The sequence below is a fragment of the Hyperolius riggenbachi genome, chromosome 2 (assembly GCF_040937935.1).
Source record: "Hyperolius riggenbachi isolate aHypRig1 chromosome 2, aHypRig1.pri, whole genome shotgun sequence".
NCBI classification, from domain to species: Eukaryota; Metazoa; Chordata; class Amphibia; order Anura; family Hyperoliidae; genus Hyperolius; species Hyperolius riggenbachi.
The window spans coordinates 831,602-850,917 of record NC_090647.1 but is presented as its reverse complement, the minus strand read 5'-3'; the positions used below and the strand labels follow the sequence as shown (position 1 = coordinate 850,917).

General features: G+C 52.3%; 1 protein-coding gene across 5 annotated transcripts in view; it reads right to left on the bottom strand.

Annotated features, from left to right (window-relative positions):
• The window catches only part of LCMT2 (leucine carboxyl methyltransferase 2), a 240,741-nt gene that overhangs the window by 146,325 nt on the left and 75,100 nt on the right, over window positions 1-19,316 (bottom strand). For all 5 annotated transcript variants that reach the window (XM_068266444.1, XM_068266443.1, XM_068266446.1 and 2 more), the window contains exon 8: window positions 16,606-16,713. In XM_068266444.1, coding sequence (XP_068122545.1) covers window positions 16,606-16,713 — 108 coding nt within the window. The remainder of the gene's footprint in view (window positions 1-16,605; window positions 16,714-19,316) is intronic.

The following is a 19,316-nucleotide window of genomic DNA, read 5'->3' as shown; positions in this document are numbered from 1 at the left end:
TGACACAGCAAGCTTCTCACACCATGTGACATGAGGAGTGAGGGGCCAATCCTACAGGGCCAAACACTGAGCCAATGCCACAACAAGCTTCTCACACTATGTTACATGAGGAGTGAGGGGCCAATCCTACAGGGCCAAACACCAGGCCAATGACACAGCAAGCTTCTCACACCATGTGACATGAGGAGTGAGAGGCCAATCCCACAGGGCCAAACACTGAGCCAATGACACAGCAAGCTTCTCACACCATGTGACATGAGGAGTGAGGGGCCAATCCTACAGGGCCAAACACCAGGCCAATGACACAGCAAGCTTCTCCCACCATGTGACATGAGGAGGGAGGGGCAATCCTACAGGGCCAAACACCAGGCCAATGACACAGCAAGCTTCTCACACCATGTGACATGAGGAGTGAGGGGCCAATCCTACAGGGCCAAACACTGAGCCAATGCCACAGCAAGCTTCTCACACCATGTGACATGAGGAGTGAGGGGCCAACCCTACAGGGCCAAACACCAGGCCAATGACACAGCAAGCTTCTCCCACCATGTGACATGAGGAGTGAGGGGCCAATCCTACAGGGCCAAACACTGAGCCAATGACACAGCAAGCTTCTCACACCATGTGACATGAGGAGTGAGGGGCCAATCCTACAGGGCCAAACACCAGGCCAATGACACAGCAAGCTTCTCACACCATGTGACATGAGGAGTGAGGGGCCAATCCTACAGGGCCAAACACTGAGCCAATGACACAGCAAGCTTCTCACACCATGTGACATGAGGAGTGAGGGGCCAATCCTACAGGGCCAAACACCAGGCCAATGACACAGCAAGCTTCTCACACCATGTGACATGAGGAGTGAGGGGCCAATCCTACAGGGCCAAACACCAGGCCAATGACACAGCAAGCTTCTCACACCATGTGACATGAGGAGTGAGGGGCCAATCCTACAGGGCCAAACACCAGGCCAATGACACAGCAAGCTTCTCACACCATGTGACATGAGGAGTGAGGGGCCAATCCTACAGGGCCAAACACTGAGCCAATGACACAGCAAGCTTCTCACACCATGTGACATGAGGAGTGAGGGGCCAATCCTACAGGGCCAAACACTGAGCCAATGACACAGCAAGCTTCTCACACCATGTGGCATGAGGAGTGAGGGGCCAATCCTACAGGGCCAAACACCAGGCCAATGACACAGCAAGCTTCTCACACCATGTGACATGAGGAGTGAGGGGCCAATCCTACAGGGCCAAACACCAGGCCAATGACACAACAAGCTTCTCACACCATGTGACATGAGGAGTGAGGGGCCAATCCTACAGGGCCAAACACTGAGCCAATGACACAGCAAGCTTCTCACACCATGTGACATGAGGAGTGAGGGGCCAATCCTACAGGGCCAAACACTGAGCCAATGACACAGCAAGCTTCTCACACCATGTGACATGAGGAGTGAGGGGCCAATCCTACAGGGCCAAACACTGAGCCAATGACACAGCAAGCTTCTCACACCATGTGACATGAGGAGTGAGGGGCCAATCCTACAGGGCCAAACACTGGGCCAATGACACAGCAAGCTTCTCACACCATGTGACATGAGGAGTGAGGGGCCAATCCTACAGGGCCAAACACCAGGCCAATGACACAGCAAGCTTCTCACACCATGTGACATGAGGAGTGAGGGGCCAATCCTACAGGGCCAAACACCAGGCCAATGACACAGCAAGCTTCTCACACCATGTGACATGAGGAGTGAGGGGCCAATCCTACAGGGCCAAACACCAGGCTAATGACACAGCAAGCTTCTCACACCATGTGACATGAGGAGTGACGGGCCAATCCTACAGGGCCAAACACCAGGCCAATGACACAGCAAGCTTCTCACACCATGTGACATGAGGAGTGAGGGGCCAATCCTACAGGGCCAAACACCAGGCCAATGACACAGCAAGCTTCTCACACTATGTTACATGAGGAGTGAGGGGCCAATCCTACAGGGCCAAACACTGAGCCAATGACACAGCAAGCTTCTCACACCATGTGACATGAGGAGTGAGGGGCCAATCCTACAGGGCCAAACACCAGGCCAATGACACAGCAAGCTTCTCCCACCATGTGACATGAGGAGTGAGGGGCCAATCCTACAGGGCCAAACACTGAGCCAATGACACAGCAAGCTTCTCACACCATGTGACATGAGGAGTGAGGGGCCAATCCTACAGGGCCAAACACCAGGCCAATGACACAGCAAGCTTCTCACACCATGTGACATGAGGAGTGAGGGGCCAACCCTACAGGGCCAAACACTGAGCCAATGACACAGCAAGCTTCTCACACCATGTGACATGAGGAGTGAGGGGCCAATCCTACAGGGCCAAACACTGAGCCAATGACACAGCAAGCTTCTCACACCATGTGACATGAGGAGTGAGGGGCCAATCCTACAGGGCCAAACACTGAGCCAATGACACAGCAAGCTTCTCACACCATGTGACATGAGGAGTGAGGGGCCAATCCTACAGGGCCAAACACTGGGCCAATGACACAGCAAGCTTCTCACACCATGTGACATGAGGAGTGAGGGGCCAATCCTACAGGGCCAAACACCAGGCCAATGACACAGCAAGCTTCTCACACTATGTTACATGAGGAGTGAGGGGCCAATCCTACAGGGCCAAACACTGAGCCAATGACACAGCAAGCTTCTCACACCATGTGACATGAGGAGTGAGGGGCCAATCCTACAGGGCCAAACACTGAGCCAATGACACAGCAAGCTTCTCACACCATGTGACATGAGGAGTGAGGGGCCAATCCTACAGGGCCAAACACTGAGCCAATGACACAGCAAGCTTCTCACACCATGTGACATGAGGAGTGAGGGGCCAATCCTACAGGGCCAAACACCAGGCCAATGACACAGCATGCTTCTCACACCATGTGACATGAGGAGTGAGGGGCCAATCCTACAGGGCCAAACACTGAGCCAATGACACAGCAAGCTTCTCACACCATGTGACATGAGGAGTGAGGGGCCAACCCTACAGGGCCAAACACTGAGCCAATGACACAGCAAGCTTCTCACACCATGTGACATGAGGAGTGAGGGGCCAATCCTACAGGGCCAAACACTGAGCCAATGACACAGCAAGCTTCTCACACCATGTGACATGAGGAGTGAGGGGCCAATCCTACAGGGCCAAACACTGAGCCAATGACACAGCAAGCTTCTCACACTATGTGACATGAGGAGTGAGGGGCCAATCCTACAGGGCCAAACACTGAGCCAATGACACAGCAAGCTTCTCACACTATGTGACATGAGGAGTGAGGGGCCAATCCTACAGGGCCAAACACCAGGCCAATGACACAGCAAGCTTCTCCCACCATGTGGCATGAGGAGTGAGGGGCCAATCCTACAGGGCCAAACACCAGGCCAATGACACAGCAAGCTTCTCACACCATGTGACATGAGGAGTGAGGGGCCAATCCTACAGGGCCAAACACCAGGCCAATGACACAGCAAGCTTCTCACACCATGTGACATGAGGAGTGAGGGGCCAATCCTACAGGGCCAAGCACCGGGCCAATGACACAGCAAGCTTCTCACACCATGTGACATGAGGAGTGAGGGGCCAATCCTACAGGGCCAAGCACCGGGCCAATGACACAGCAAGCTTCTCACACCATGTGACATGAGGAGTGAGAGGCCAATCCTACAGGGCCAAACACCAGGCCAATGACACAGCAAGCTTCTCACACCATGTGACATGAGGAGTGAGGGGCCAATCCTACAGGGCCAAACACCGGGCCAATGACACAGCAAGCTTCTCACACCATGTGACATGAGGAGTGAGAGGCCAATCCTACAGGGCCAAACACTGAGCCAATGACACAGCAAGCTTCTCACACCATGTGACATGAGGAGTGAGGGGCCAATCCTACAGGGCCAAACACTGAGCCAATGACACAGCAAGCTTCTCACACCATGTGACATGAGGAGTGAGGGGCCAATCCTACAGGGCCAAACACCAGGCCAATGACACAGCAAGCTTCTCACACCATGTGACATGAGGAGTGAGGGGCCAACCCTACAGGGCCAAACACCAGGCCAATGACACAGCAAGCTTCTCACACCATGTGACATGAGGAGTGAGGGGCCAATCCTACAGGGCCAAACACTGAGCCAATGACACAGCAAGCTTCTCACACCATGTTACATGAGGAGTGAGGGGCCAATCCTACAGGGCCAAACACCAGGCCAATGACACAGCAAGCTTCTCACACCATGTGACATGAGGAGTGAGGGGCCAATCCTACAGGGCCAAACACTGAGCCAATGACACAGCAAGCTTCTCACACCATGTGACATGAGGAGTGAGGGGCCAATCCTACAGGGCCAAACACCAGGCCAATGACACCGCAAGCTTCTCACACTATGTGACATGAGGAGTGAGGGGCCAATCCTACAGGGCCAAACACCAGGCCAATGACACAGCAAGCTTCTCCCACCATGTGACATGAGGAGTGAGGGGCCAATCCTACAGGGCCAAACACCAGGCCAATGACACAGCAAGCTTCTCACACTATGTGACATGAGGCGTGAGGGGCCAATCCTACAGGGCCAAACACTGAGCCAATGACACAGCAAGCTTCTCACACCATGTGACATGAGGAGTGAGGGGCCAATCCTACAGGGCCAAGCACCGGGCCAATGACACAGCAAGCTTCTCACACCATGTGACATGAGGAGTGAGAGGCCAATCCTACAGGGCCAAACACCAGGCCAATGACACAGCAAGCTTCTCACACCATGTGACATGAGGAGTGAGAGGCCAATCCTACAGGGCCAAACACCAGGCCAATGACACAGCAAGCTTCTCACACCATGTGACATGAGGAGTGAGAGGCCAATCCTACAGGGCCAAACACCAGGCGAATGACACAGCAAGCTTCTCACACCATGTGACATGAGGAGTGAGGGGCCAATCCTACAGGGCCAAACACTGAGCCAATGATACAGCAAGCTTCTCACACCATGTGACATGAGGAGTGAGGGGCCAATCCTACAGGGCCAAACACCAGGCCAATGACACAGCAAGCTTCTCACACCATGTGACATGAGGAGTGAGGGGCCAATCCTACAGGGCCAAACACTGAGCCAATGACACAGCAAGCTTCTCACACCATGTGACATGAGGAGTGAGGGGCCAATCCTACAGGGCCAAACACTGAGCCAATGACACAGCAAGCTTCTCACACCATGTGACATGAGGAGTGAGGGGACAATCCTACAGGGCCAAACACCAGGCCAATGACACAGCAAGCTTCTCGCACCATGTGACATGAGGAGTGAGGGGCCAATCCTACAGGGCCAAACACCAGGCCAATGACACAGCAAGCTTCTCATACCATGTGACATGAGGAGTGAGGGGCCAATCCTACAGGGCCAAACACCAGGCCAATGACACAGCAAGCTTCTCACACCATGTGACATGAGGAGAGAGGGGCCAATCCTACAGGGCCAAACACCAGGCCAATGACACAGCAAGCTTCTCGCACCATGTGACATGAGGAGTGAGGGGCCAATCCTACAGGGCCAAACACCAGGCCAATGACACAGCAAGCTTCTCATACCATGTGACATGAGGAGTGAGGGGCCAATCCTACAGGGCCAAACACCAGGCCAATGACACAGCAAGCTTCTCACACTATGTGACATGAGGAGTGAGGGGCCAATCCTACAGGGCCAAACACTGAGCCAATGACACAGCAAGCTTCTCACACCATGTGACATGAGGAGTGAGAGGCCAATCCTACAGGGCCAAACACTGAGCCAATGACACAGCAAGCTTCTCACACCATGTGACATGAGGAGTGAGGGGCCAATCCTACAGGGCCAAGCACCGGGCCAATGACACAGCAAGCTTCTCACACTATGTGACATGAGGAGTGAGAGGCCAATCCTACAGGGCCAAACACCAGGCCAATGACACAGCAAGCTTCTCACACCATGTGACATGAGGAGTGAGGGGCCAATCCTACAGGGCCAAACACCAGGCCAATGACACAACAAGCTTCTCACACCATGTGACATGAGGAGTGAGGGGCCAATCCTACAGGGCCAAACACTGAGCCAATGACACAGCAAGCTTCTCACACCATGTGACATGAGGAGTGAGGGGCCAATCCTACAGGGCCAAACACCAGGCCAATGACACAACAAGCTTCTCACACCATGTGACATGAGGAGTGAGGGGCCAATCCTACAGGGCCAAACACCAGGCCAATGACACAGCAAGCTTCTCACACCATGTGACATGAGGAGTGAGGGGCCAATCCTACAGGGCCAAACACTGAGCCAATGACACAGCAAGCTTCTCACACCATGTGACATGAGGAGTGAGGGGCCAATCCTACAGGGCCAAACACTGAGCCAATGACACAGCAAGCTTCTCACACCATGTGACATGAGGAGTGAGAGGCCAATCCTACAGGGCCAAACACTGAGCCAATGACACAGCAAGCTTCTCACACTATGTTACATGAGGAATGAGGGGCCAATCCTACAGGGCCAAACACCGGGCCAATGACACAGCAAGCTTCTCACACCATGTGACATGAGGAGTGAGAGGCCAATCCTACAGGGCCAAACACCAGGCCAATGACACAGCAAGCTTCTCACACCATGTGACATGAGGAGTGAGAGGCCAATCCTACAGGGCCAAACACTGAGCCAATGACACAGCAAGCTTCTCACACCATGTGACATGAGGAGTGAGGGGCCAATCCTACAGGGCCAAACACTGAGCCAATGACACAGCAACAATCCTACAGGGCCAAACACTGAGCCAATGACACAGCAAGCTTCTCACACCATGTGACATGAGGAGTGAGAGGCCAATCCTACAGGGCCAAACACTGAGCCAATGACACAGCAAGCTTCTCACACCATGTGACATGAGGAGTGAGAGGCCAATCCTACAGGGCCAAACACTGAGCCAATGACACAGCAAGCTTCTCACACTATGTTACATGAGGAATGAGGGGCCAATCCTACAGGGCCAAACACCAGGCCAATGACACAGCAAGCTTCTCACACCATGTGACATGAGGAGTGAGGGGCCAATCCTACAGGGCCAAACACTGAGCCAATGACACAGCAAGCTTCTCACACCATGTGACATGAGGAGTGAGAGGCCAATCCTACAGGGCCAAACACTGAGCCAATGACACAGCAAGCTTCTCACACTATGTTACATGAGGAATGAGGGGCCAATCCTACAGGGCCAAACACCAGGCCAATGACACAGCAAGCTTCTCACACCATGTGACATGAGGAGTGAGGGGCCAATCCTACAGGGCCAAACACTGAGCCAATGACACAGCAAGCTTCTCACACCATGTGACATGAGGAGTGAGAGGCCAATCCTACAGGGCCAAACACCAGGCCAATGACACAGCAAGCTTCTCACACCATGTGACATGAGGAGTGAGAGGCCAATCCTACAGGGCCAAACACTGAGCCAATGACACAGCAAGCTTCTCACACCATGTGACATGAGGAGTGAGGGGCCAATCCTACAGGGCCAAACACTGAGCCAATGACACAGCAACAATCCTACAGGGCCAAACACTGAGCCAATGACACAGCAAGCTTCTCACACCATGTGACATGAGGAGTGAGAGGCCAATCCTACAGGGCCAAACACTGAGCCAATGACACAGCAAGCTTCTCACACCATGTGACATGAGGAGTGAGAGGCCAATCCTACAGGGCCAAACACTGAGCCAATGACACAGCAAGCTTCTCACACTATGTTACATGAGGAATGAGGGGCCAATCCTACAGGGCCAAACACCAGGCCAATGACACAGCAAGCTTCTCACACCATGTGACATGAGGAGTGAGGGGCCAATCCTACAGGGCCAAACACTGAGCCAATGACACAGCAAGCTTCTCACACCATGTGACATGAGGAGTGAGAGGCCAATCCTACAGGGCCAAACACTGAGCCAATGACACAGCAAGCTTCTCACACCATGTGACATGAGGAGTGAGGGGCCAATCCTACAGGGCCAAACACCAGGCCAATGACACAGCAAGCTTCTCGCACCATGTGACATGAGGAGTGAGGGGCCAATCCTACAGGGCCAAACACCAGGCCAATGACACAGCAAGCTTCTCACACCATGTGACATGAGGAGTGAGGGGCCAATCCTACAGGGCCAAACACAGAGCCAATGACACAGCAAGCTTCTCACACTATGTTACATGAGGAGTGAGGGGCCAATCCTACAGGGCCAAACACTGAGCCAATGACACAGCAAGCTTCTCACACCATGTGACATGAGGAGTGAGAGGCCAATCCTACAGGGCCAAACACCAGGCCAATGACACAGCAAGCTTCTCACACCATGTGACATGAGGAGTGAGGGGCCAATCCTACAGGGCCAAACACCAGGCCAATGACACCGCAAGCTTCTCACACCATGTGACATGAGGAGTGAGGGGCCAATCCTACAGGGCCAAACACTGAGCCAATGACACAGCAAGCTTCTCACACCATGTGACATGAGGAGTGAGGGGCCAATCCTACAGGGCCAAACACTGAGCCAATGACACAGCAAGCTTCTCACACCATGTGACATGAGGAGTGAGGGGCCAATCCTACAGGGCCAAACACTGAGCCAATGACACAGCAAGCTTCTCACACCATGTGACATGAGGAGTGAGGGGCCAATCCTACAGGGCCAAACACTGAGCCAATGACACAGCAAGCTTCTCACACCATGTGACATGAGGAGTGAGGGGCCAATCCTACAGGGCCAAACACTGAGCCAATGACACAGCAAGCTTCTCACACCATGTGACATGAGGAGTGAGGGGCCAACCCTACAGGGCCAAACACCAGGCCAATGACACAGCAAGCTTCTCACACCATGTGACATGAGGAGTGAGGGGCCAATCCTACAGGGCCAAACACTGAGCCAATGACACAGCAAGCTTCTCACACCATGTGACATGAGGAGTGAGGGGCCAATCCTACAGGGCCAAACACTGAGCCAATGACACAGCAAGCTTCTCACACCATGTGACATGAGGAGTGAGGGGCCAATCCTACAGGGCCAAACACCAGGCCAATGACACAGCAAGCTTCTCACACTATGTGACATGAGGAGTGAGGGGCCAATCCTACAGGGCCAAACACTGAGCCAATGATACAGCAAGCTTCTCACACCATGTGACATGAGGAGTGAGAGGCCAATCCTACAGGGCCAAACACTGAGCCAATGACACAGCAAGCTTCTCACACCATGTGACATGAGGAGTGAGGGGCCAATCCTACAGGGCCAAGCACTGAGCCAATGACACAGCAAGCTTCTCACACTATGTGACATGAGGAGTGAGGGGCCAATCCTACAGGGCCAAACACTGAGCCAATGACACAGCAAGCTTCTCACACCATGTTACATGAGGAGTGAGGGGCCAATCCTACAGGGCCAAACACTGAGCCAATGACACAGCAAGCTTCTCACACCATGTGACATGAGGCGTGAGGGGCCAATCCTACAGGGCCAAACACTGAGCCAATGACACAGCAAGCTTCTCACACCATGTGACATGAGGAGTGAGGGGCCAATCCTACAGGGCCAAACACCAGGCCAATGACACAGCAAGCTTCTCACACCATGTGACATGAGGAGTGAGGGGCCAATCCTACAGGGCCAAACACCAGGCCAATGACACAGCAAGCTTCTCACACCATGTTACATGAGGAGTGAGGGGCCAATCCTACAGGGCCAAACACCGGGCCAATGACACAGCAAGCTTCTCACACCATGTGACATGAGGAGTGAGAGGCCAATCCTACAGGGCCAAACACTGAGCCAATGACACAGCAAGCTTCTCACACCATGTGACATGAGGAGTGAGAGGCCAATCCTACAGGGCCAAACACTGAGCCAATGACACAGCAAGCTTCTCACACCATGTGACATGAGGAGTGAGGGGCCAATCCTACAGGGCCAAGCACCGGGCCAATGACACAGCAAGCTTCTCACACTATGTGACATGAGGAGTGAGGGGCCAATCCTACAGGGCCAAACACCAGGCCAATGACACAGCAAGCTTCTCACACCATGTGACATGAGGAGTGAGGGGCCAATCCTACAGGGCCAAACACTGAGCCAATGACACAGCAAGCTTCTCACACCATGTGACATGAGGAGTGAGGGGCCAATCCTACAGGACCAAACACTGAGCCAATGACACAGCAAGCTTCTCACACCATGTGACATGAGGAGTGAGGGGCCAATCCTACAGGGCCAAACACCAGGCCAATGACACAGCAAGCTTCTCACACCATGTGACATGACATCAGAATATTTAGCAGCAGCACTCTGACACATACAAAGATAAATAAACACTCCTTTAAAGGAATACTGTAGGGGGGTCAGGGGAAAATGAGTTGAAGTTACCCGGGGCTTCTAATGGTCCACCGCAGAAGTCCTGTGCCCGCGCAGCCACTCACCGATGCTCTGGTCCCCCGCAGACATCCTGTGCCCGCGCAGCCACTCACCGATGCTCCGGCCCCGCCTCCGGTTCCCCTTTGGAATTTCAGACTTTAAAGTCGGAAAATAACTGCGCCTGCGTTGCCATCTCCTCACTCCCGCTGATGTCCCCAGGAGCGTACTGCGCAGGTACAGACCATACTGGGCTTGCGCAGTACGCTCCTGGTGACATCAGCGGGACCAAGGACACGGCAATGCAGGCGCAGTGGTTTTCTGACTTTAAAGTCTGAAATTCCAGAAGTAAACCAGAGGCGGGACCAGAGCATCGGTGAGTGGCTGCGCGGGCACAGGACTTCTGCGGGGGACCAGAGCATCGGTGAGTGGCTGCGCGGGCACAGGATGTCTGCGGGGGACCAGAGCATCGGTGAGTGGCTGCGCGGGCACAGGATGTCTGCGGGGGACCGGAGCATTGGTGAGTGGCTGCACGGGCACAGGATGTCTGCGGGGGGGCCATTAGAAGCCCCGGGTAAGTTCAACTCGATTTCCCCCGAACCCCCTACAGTATCCCTTTAACCACTTCCGGGTTCCGGGTGGTTTTGCTGATCTGTGCTCTTCAGCCCGCAGCACAGATCAGATAGCAGCCAGGGCAATCAGACTCCCCCCCCCCCTTTTTCCCCACTAGGGGGATGTCCTGCTGGGGGGTCTGATCACCGCCGCCTGTTTGCGCTTGCGGGGGCTCTTCAAAGCCCCCCTCTGCAGCGCTTTCTGGCCCCCTTCCCTCCCCCTCCCCCTGTGAGCGGCGCAGGACGGAAATCCGTCCTGCGCCGCCTCAGATAGGCTTCAGCCTATCAGATGCCGGCGATCCCCAGCCAATCAGTGGCCGGGCGCCGTATGTATGTAAACGGCGGGGAAGATCTTCCCCGCGTGTTTACATTTACCCTGCGAGCCGTGATCGGAGGCTCGCAGGGTGTTCACGGAGACACCCTCCGTAAAATGACATGGAACGTTTCCATGGAAACCACTTCAGGATTCAGGGCGTACTTATGCATACGCAGAATCCTGAAGTGGTTAAGCCTATGAGCATTTTCTTTCTCTTTTCTCTACTAGGGTTACACAGGTGGCAGCCATTACTTGTGAGATTAGTAGGAGGTTTTAGATCATGGGTGTGTTTGTCATCAGCTACCCTCCCTCACAGGGGAGTGGTCTATGTGAAATCTCACACAAGCTGAGATCACCTCCCCTCTGACATCATCAGTAGCAGCCTGTGTTTTGTTTTTTATCTGCTCCACCAGTTTGCCGGAAAAATCCCGGCATTATGAAAGGAAGGGAGGGGTTCCTCCAATAAATGTAAAATATTTTATATTTGTCATCATGCAGCTGAAAAAAGGCTGCTATTTATCATTATAATTTAGAAAATAGATTTTATTTCTGAAATCTTGTATTTTTAATTAGGGTCCACTTTAAGTCCAACTAGAAGATAGACAGTTCTGTGGTCAATAACTCAAAGAAATGTCCATGTCCAAAAAGCTTGCAGAAGGATCCATGATGAAACAGATCAGCACTGAAGGACCCTGACAGTCTGTGTGTCCAGACATGTAACCCTCTCCCTTCTGGGGGTGGAGAGTGTAATGAGAGATGGGCAGAAGGATACATGAGGACATGGATCAGCATTGAAGGACCCTGACAGCCTGTGTGCCCAGACATGTAACTCTCTCCCTGCTGGGGGTGGAGAGTGTAATGAGAGATGGGCAGAAGGATCCATGAGGAAATGGATCAGCATTGAAGGACCCTGACAGCTTGTGTGCCCAGACATGTAACCCTCTCCCTGCTGGGGGTGGAGAGTGTAATGAGAGATGGGCAGAAGGATCCATGAGGAAATGGATCAGCACTGAAGGACCCTGACAGCCTGTGTGTCCAGACATGTAACCCTCTCCCTGCTGGGGGTGGAGAGTGTAATGAGAGATGGACAGGAGTATCCATGAGGAAATGGATCAGCACTGAAGGACCCTGAAGGCCTGTGTGTCCAGACATGTAACCCTCTCCCTGCTGGGGGTGGAGAGTGTAATGAGAGATGGACAGGAGGATCCATGAGGAAATGGATCAGCACTGAAGGACCCTGACAGCCTGTGTGTCCAGACATGTAACCCTCTCCCTGCTGGGGGTGGAGAGTGTAATGAGAGATGGGCAGAAGGATCCATGATTAAATGGATCAGCACTGAAGGACCCTGACAGCCTGTGTGTGTAGACATTTAACCCTCTCCCTGCTGGGGGTGTAGAGTGTAATAAGAAATGGACAGGAGTATCCATGAGGAAATGGATCATCACTGAAGGACCCTGACAGCCTGTGTGTCCAGACATGTAACCCTCTCCCTGCTGGGGGTGGAGAGTGTAATGAGAGATGGACAGGAGTATCCATGAGGAAATGGATCAGCACTGAAGGACCCTGACAGTCTGTGTGTCCAGACATTTAACCCTCTCCCTGCTGGGGGTGGAGAGTGTAATGAGAGATGGGCAGAAGGATCCATGAGGAAATGGATCAGCACTGAAGGACCCTGACAGCCTGTGTGCCCAGACATGTAACCCTCTATCTGCTGGGGGTGGAGAGTGTAATGAGAGATGGGCAGAAGGATACATGAGGACATGGATAAGCATTGAAGGACCCTGACAGCCTGTGTGTCCAGACATGTAAACCTCTATCTGCTGGGGGTGGAGAGTGTAATGAGAGATGGGCAGAAGGGTCCATGAGGAAATGGATCAGCACTGAAGGACCCTGACAGTCTGTGTGCCCAGTCATGTAACCCTCTCCCTGCTGGGGGTGGAGAGTGTAATGAGAGATGGGCAGAAGGATACATGAGGACATGGATCAGCATTGAAGGACCCTGACAGCCTGACAGCCTGTGTGCCCAGACATGTAACCCTCTCCCTGCTGGGGGTGGAGAGTGTAATGAGAGATGAGCAGAAGGATACATGAGGAAATGGATCAGCACTGAAGGACCATCACAGCCTGTGTGTCCAGACATGTAACCCTCTCTCTGCTGGGGGTGGAGAGTGTAATGAGAGATGGGCAGAAGGATCCATGAGGAAATGGATCAGCACTGAAGGACCCTGACAGCCTGTGTGTATAGACATTTAACCCTCTCCCTGCTGGGGGTGTAGAGTGTAATAAGAAATGGACAGGAGGATCCATGAGGAAATGGATCAGCACTGAAGGACCCTGACAGCCTGTGTGTCCAGACATGTAACCCTCTCCCTGCTGGGGGTGGAGAGTGTAATGAGAGATGGGCAGAAGGATACATGAGGATATGGATCAGCACTGAAGGACCATCACAGCCTGTGCGTCCAGACATGTAACCCTCTCCCTGCTGGGGGTGGAGAGTGTAATGAGAGATGGGCAGAGGGATACATGAGGACATGGATCAGCATTGAAGGACCCTGACAGCCTGTGTGTCCAGACATGTAACCCTCTCCCTGCTGGGGGTGGAGAGTGTAATGAGAGATGGGCAGAAGGATCCATGAGGAAATAGATCAGCACTGAAGGACCCTGACAGCCTGTGTGCCCAGACATGTAACCCTCTATCTGCTGGGGGTGGAGAGTGTAATGAGAGATGGGCAGAAGGATACATGAGGACATGGATCAGCATTGAAGGACCCTGACAGCCTGTGTGTCCAGACATGTAACCCTCTCCCTGCTGGGGGTGGAGAGTGTAATGAGAGATGGGCAGAAGGATCCATGAGGAAATGGATCAGCACTGAAGGACCCTGACAGCCTGTGTGTCCAGACATGTAAACCTCTATCTGCTGGGGGTGGAGAGTGTAATGAGAGATGGGCAGAAGGATCCATGAGGAAATGGATCAGCACTGAAGGACCCTGACAGCCTGTGTGTATAGACATTTAACCCTCTCCCTGCTGGGGGTGTAGAGTGTAATAAGAAATGGACAGGAGGATCCATGAGGAAATGGATCAGCACTGAAGGACCCTGACAGCCTGTGTGTCCAGACATGTAACCCTCTCCCTGCTGGGGGTGGAGAGTGTAATGAGAGATGGACAGGAGTATCCATGAGGAAATGGATCAGCACTGAAGGACCCTGAAGGCCTGTGTGTCCAGACATGTAACCCTCTCCCTGCTGGGGGTGGAGAGTGTAATGAGAGATGGGCAGAAGGATACATGAGGACATGGATCAGCATTGAAGGACCCTGACAGCCTGTGTGTCCAGACATGTAACCCTCTCCCTGCTGGGGGTGGAGAGTGTAATGAGAGATGGGCAGAAGGATACATGAGGACATGGATCAGCATTGAAGGACCCTGACAGCCTGTGTGCCCAGACATGTAACCCTCTCCCTGCTGGGGGTGGAGAGTGTAATGAGAGATGGGCAGAAGGATACATGAGGACAAGGATCAGCATTGAAGGACCCTGACAGCCTGTGTGTCCAGACATGTAACCCTCTATCTGCTGGGGGTGGAGAGTGTAATGAGAGATGGGCAGAAGGATCCATGAGGAAATGGATCAGCACTGAAGGACCCTGACAGTCTGTGTGCCCAGACATGTAACCCTCTCCCTGCTGGGGGTGGAGAGTGTAATGAGAGATGGGCAGAAGGATCCATGAGGAAATGGATCAGCACTGAAGGACCATCACAGCCTGTGTGTCCAGACATGTAACCCTCTCCCTGCTGGGGGTGGAGAGTGTAATGAGAGATGAGCAGAAAGATACATGATGAAATGGATCAGCACTGAAGGACCCTGACCGCCTGTGTGCCCAGACACGTAACCCTCTCCCTGCTGGGGGTGGAGAGTGTAATGAGAGATGGGCAGAAGGATCCATGAGGAAATGGATCAGCACTGAAGGACCCTGACAGCCTGTGTGTCCAGACATGTACCCCTCTCCCTGCTGGGGGTGGAGAGTGTAATGAGAGATGGGCAGAAGGATCCATGAGGAAATGGATCAGCACTGAAGGACCCTGACAGCCTGTGTGTCCAGACATGTACCCCTCTCCCTGCTGGGGGTGGAGAGTGTAATGAGAGATGGGCAGAAGGATCCATGAGGAAATGGATCAGCACTGAAGGACCCTGACAGCCTGTGTGTCCAGACATGTAACCCTCTCCCTGCTGGGGGTGGAGAGTGTAATGAGAGATGGGCAGAAGGATCCATGAGGAAATGGATCAGCATTGAAGGACCCTGACAGCCTGTGTGTCCAGACATGTAACCCTCTCCCTGCTGGGGGTGGAGAGTGTAATGAGAGATGGGCAGAAGGATACATGAGGACATGGATCAGCATTGAAGGACCCTGACAGCCTGTGTGTCCAGACATGTAACCCTCTCCCTGCTGGGGGTGGAGAGTGTAATGAGAGATGAGCAGAAAGATACATGATGAAATGGATCAGCACTGAAGGGCCCTGACAGCCTGTGTGTCCAGACATGTAACCCTCTCCCTGCTGGGGGTGGAGAGTGTAATGAGAGATGAGCAGAAAGATACATGATGAAATGGATCAGCACTGAAGGACCCTGACAGCCTGTGTGTCCAGACATGTAACCCTCTCCCTGCTGGGGGTGGAGAGTGTAATGAGAGATGAGCAGAAAGATACATGATGAAATGGATCAGCACTGAAGGACCCTGACAGCCTGTGTGTCCAGACATGTAACCCTCTCCCTGCTGGGGGTGGAGAGTGTAATGAGAGATGAGCAGAAAGATACATGATGAAATGGATCAGCACTGAAGGACCCTGACAGCCTGTGTGTCCAGACATTACTATCATTATGTGGATGAAGAGTAACATTAAATTCCTTGACAGGGCATGTAAGATAGTGGTTTTTGACTTTCTTATCAGTAGTCTTTATGATCTCCGTGTCAGAGAATGTCTGAGTGGGAAAGCCACAGCCCTGTGAGGAAGAAGTAAAGGGTTTATGACTTCCGCCTGCAAGGGAAGTTTTACAACTCTGCCTAGTTAAAAGTGTAAACACTTTCCTGAAACCTTGTACAGACATTTCCTTTTTTTAAGCAAAATTCAAATTACGGGGAACTCTGGAGCAAGTTTTAGTGCATGTACTTTAGTGTGAATGGCAAATCAGTCGCAGAAACGTACCTCAAACTCATCAAACTGCTCCAGAGACTCAATACGCAACTTCTCCGAGTCCGGAACACACGTGCTGAAGAATTCATTCATGTCTAACATCCGGCATTTCTCCCAGCCCTGTGAGGAGAAAGTCATGTGCAGTAACCAGGAAATCAATGCAAAGAGATGCAGAAGACCACAACAGCAGTAGGAAGTTTCAGAGCATTGACAGGAGAGTGTAATGAGAGATGGGCAGAAGGATCCATGAGGAAATGGATCAGCACTGAAGGACCCTGACAGCCTGTGTGCCCAGACATGTAACCCTCTCCCTGCTGGGGGTGGAGAGTGTAATGAGAGATGGGCAGAAGGATCCATGAGGAAATGGATCAGCACTGAAGGACCCTGACAGTCTGTGTGTCCAGACATGTAACCCTCTCCCTGCTGGGGGTGGAGAGTGTAATGAGAGATGGGCAGAAGGATACATGAGGAAATGGATCAGCACTGAAGGACCCTGACAGTCTGTGTGCCCAGACATGTAACCCTCTCCCTGCTGGGGGTGGAGAGTGTAATAAGAAATGGACAGAAGGATACATGAGGAAATGGATCAGCACTGAAGGACGCTGACAGTCTGTGTGCCCAGACATGTAACCCTCTCCCTGCTGGGGGTGGAGAGTGTAATGAGAGATGGGCAGAAGGATACATGAGGAAATGGATCAGCACTGAAGGACCCTGACAGTCTGTGTGCCCAGACATGTAACCCTCTCCCTGCTGGGGGTGGAGAGTGTAATGAGAGATGGGCAGAAGGATACATGAGGAAATGGATCAGCACTGAAGGACCCTGACAGTCTGTGTGCCCAGACATGTAACCCTCTCCCTGCTGGGGGTGGAGAGTGTAATGAGAGATGGGCAGAAGGATACATGAGGAAATGGATCAGCACTGAAGGACCCTGACAGTCTGTGTGTCCAGACATGTAACCCCCTCCCTGCTGGGGGTGGAGAGTGTAATGAGAGATGGGCAGAAGGATACATGTGGAAATGGATCAGCACTGAAGGACCCTAACAGCCTGTGTGTCCAGACATGTAACCCTCTCCCTGCTGGGGGTGGAGAGTGTAATGAGAGATGAGCAGAAGGATCCATGAGGAAATGGATCAGCACTGAAGGACCCTGACAGCCTGTGTGCCCAGACATGTAACCCTCTCCCTGCTGGGGGTGGAGAGTGTAATGAGAGATGGGCAGAAGGATCCATGATCTGCTCCTTTCTCAAGCCTGTCCACTTCTCTGTCACGCTTGTATTGTAACATCCGGTGGCCAATGAATACAAGTGTTCAAATATAGACACAGATGGAGAAATAACACGACTTTTGGTTGTATGATTATGCTTAAAATCCCAATAAAACTTCTTTTTTGAATTTAGACACTGATGGGGCATTTTGGTCACTCTGGAACATGAAATAAACAAAACACAATTTCTACCTCCCTCATAAACCCGGGAACCTTATTTATATCAACCAATGCTTTTTCCCAGACCAACTTTATTTCAGGGTTCATCCATAACATATGATTTGAATCTGGAATAGAGCCGTAACATTTCAGACACTGGGATGAATTTGTGTCTTCATGTCTATAAGGACCTTTTATTGGGATATATGCCATTTGTAGTGCTGCTCGGATACCACTTTTCACTATCTGGAACTAATTCGTATCCGGATACCCGGATATCCGATCGGAGACGGATATCTGGATCAAAAATGTTTCAATCCGAATCTAGATCGGATATCCGACCTCAGTATCTGGGGTATCCAACCGGATTCGGATATCTGAATAGAAAAACCGAAAGTGCCCTTTAGATTGCTTTAAAAAGGGTTTTTAGGGTCAATGAGGCATGCATCATTTTGCAAAGGAAAACACTAATTGATGATCTGGGGATTTAACCCCCCCCCCCCCCCCCGAAAAAAAATGGCTGTCAATTAACATCAGGACTAGGTTCCAGACAGCGGTCGTGCAGCCCACATTGTGTTCAAAGTCCAAAATGCACAGTGCCACGTGCAAACGCATGCAAAGTGCAAACACGTGCCACGTGCAAACACATGCCACGTGCAACGTGCAAACACGTTCCATGTGTTCAAACACGTGCCACGTGCAAACACATGCCACGTGCAAACACATGCCACGTGCAACGTGCAAACACGTTCCATGTGTTCAAACACGTGCCACGTGCAAACACGTGCCACTTGCAAAGTGGCACTGCTTGTGTTTGCATGTGTATGCACTTTGCACATGTTTGCACTTGGCATGTGTTTGCACGTGGCACTTTGCACGTGTTTGCACTTTGCACGTGGCACTTTGCATGTGGCACGTGTTTGCACTTTGCACATGGCAGGCAGCAGCTGGCCTGGTGTGTGCACAGCACACACACCGAGACACATAGCAGCTGCAGCAGCACTGCAGCACACACTCTAACTGTCACACAATTACATCAATCAAGCTAATTAACAATTTAACAATAGTGTAGTGATATTAATCACTGAACAGCTTATCACTGTGTACAGCCCTTGGTCCAGCAGCACTGCAGCACACACTCTAAGGCCACATACACACATCAGACCATAGTCTTTTGAAAAAGAAAGATCACAGACCAATCTTACCACCCTTCATGTAGTATGAGAGCCATACTCTACACAGTCTTTTCTATGGAGCTGAACTCCACATCAGAAAAAAATCTTTGCAAGATGCTGCACAC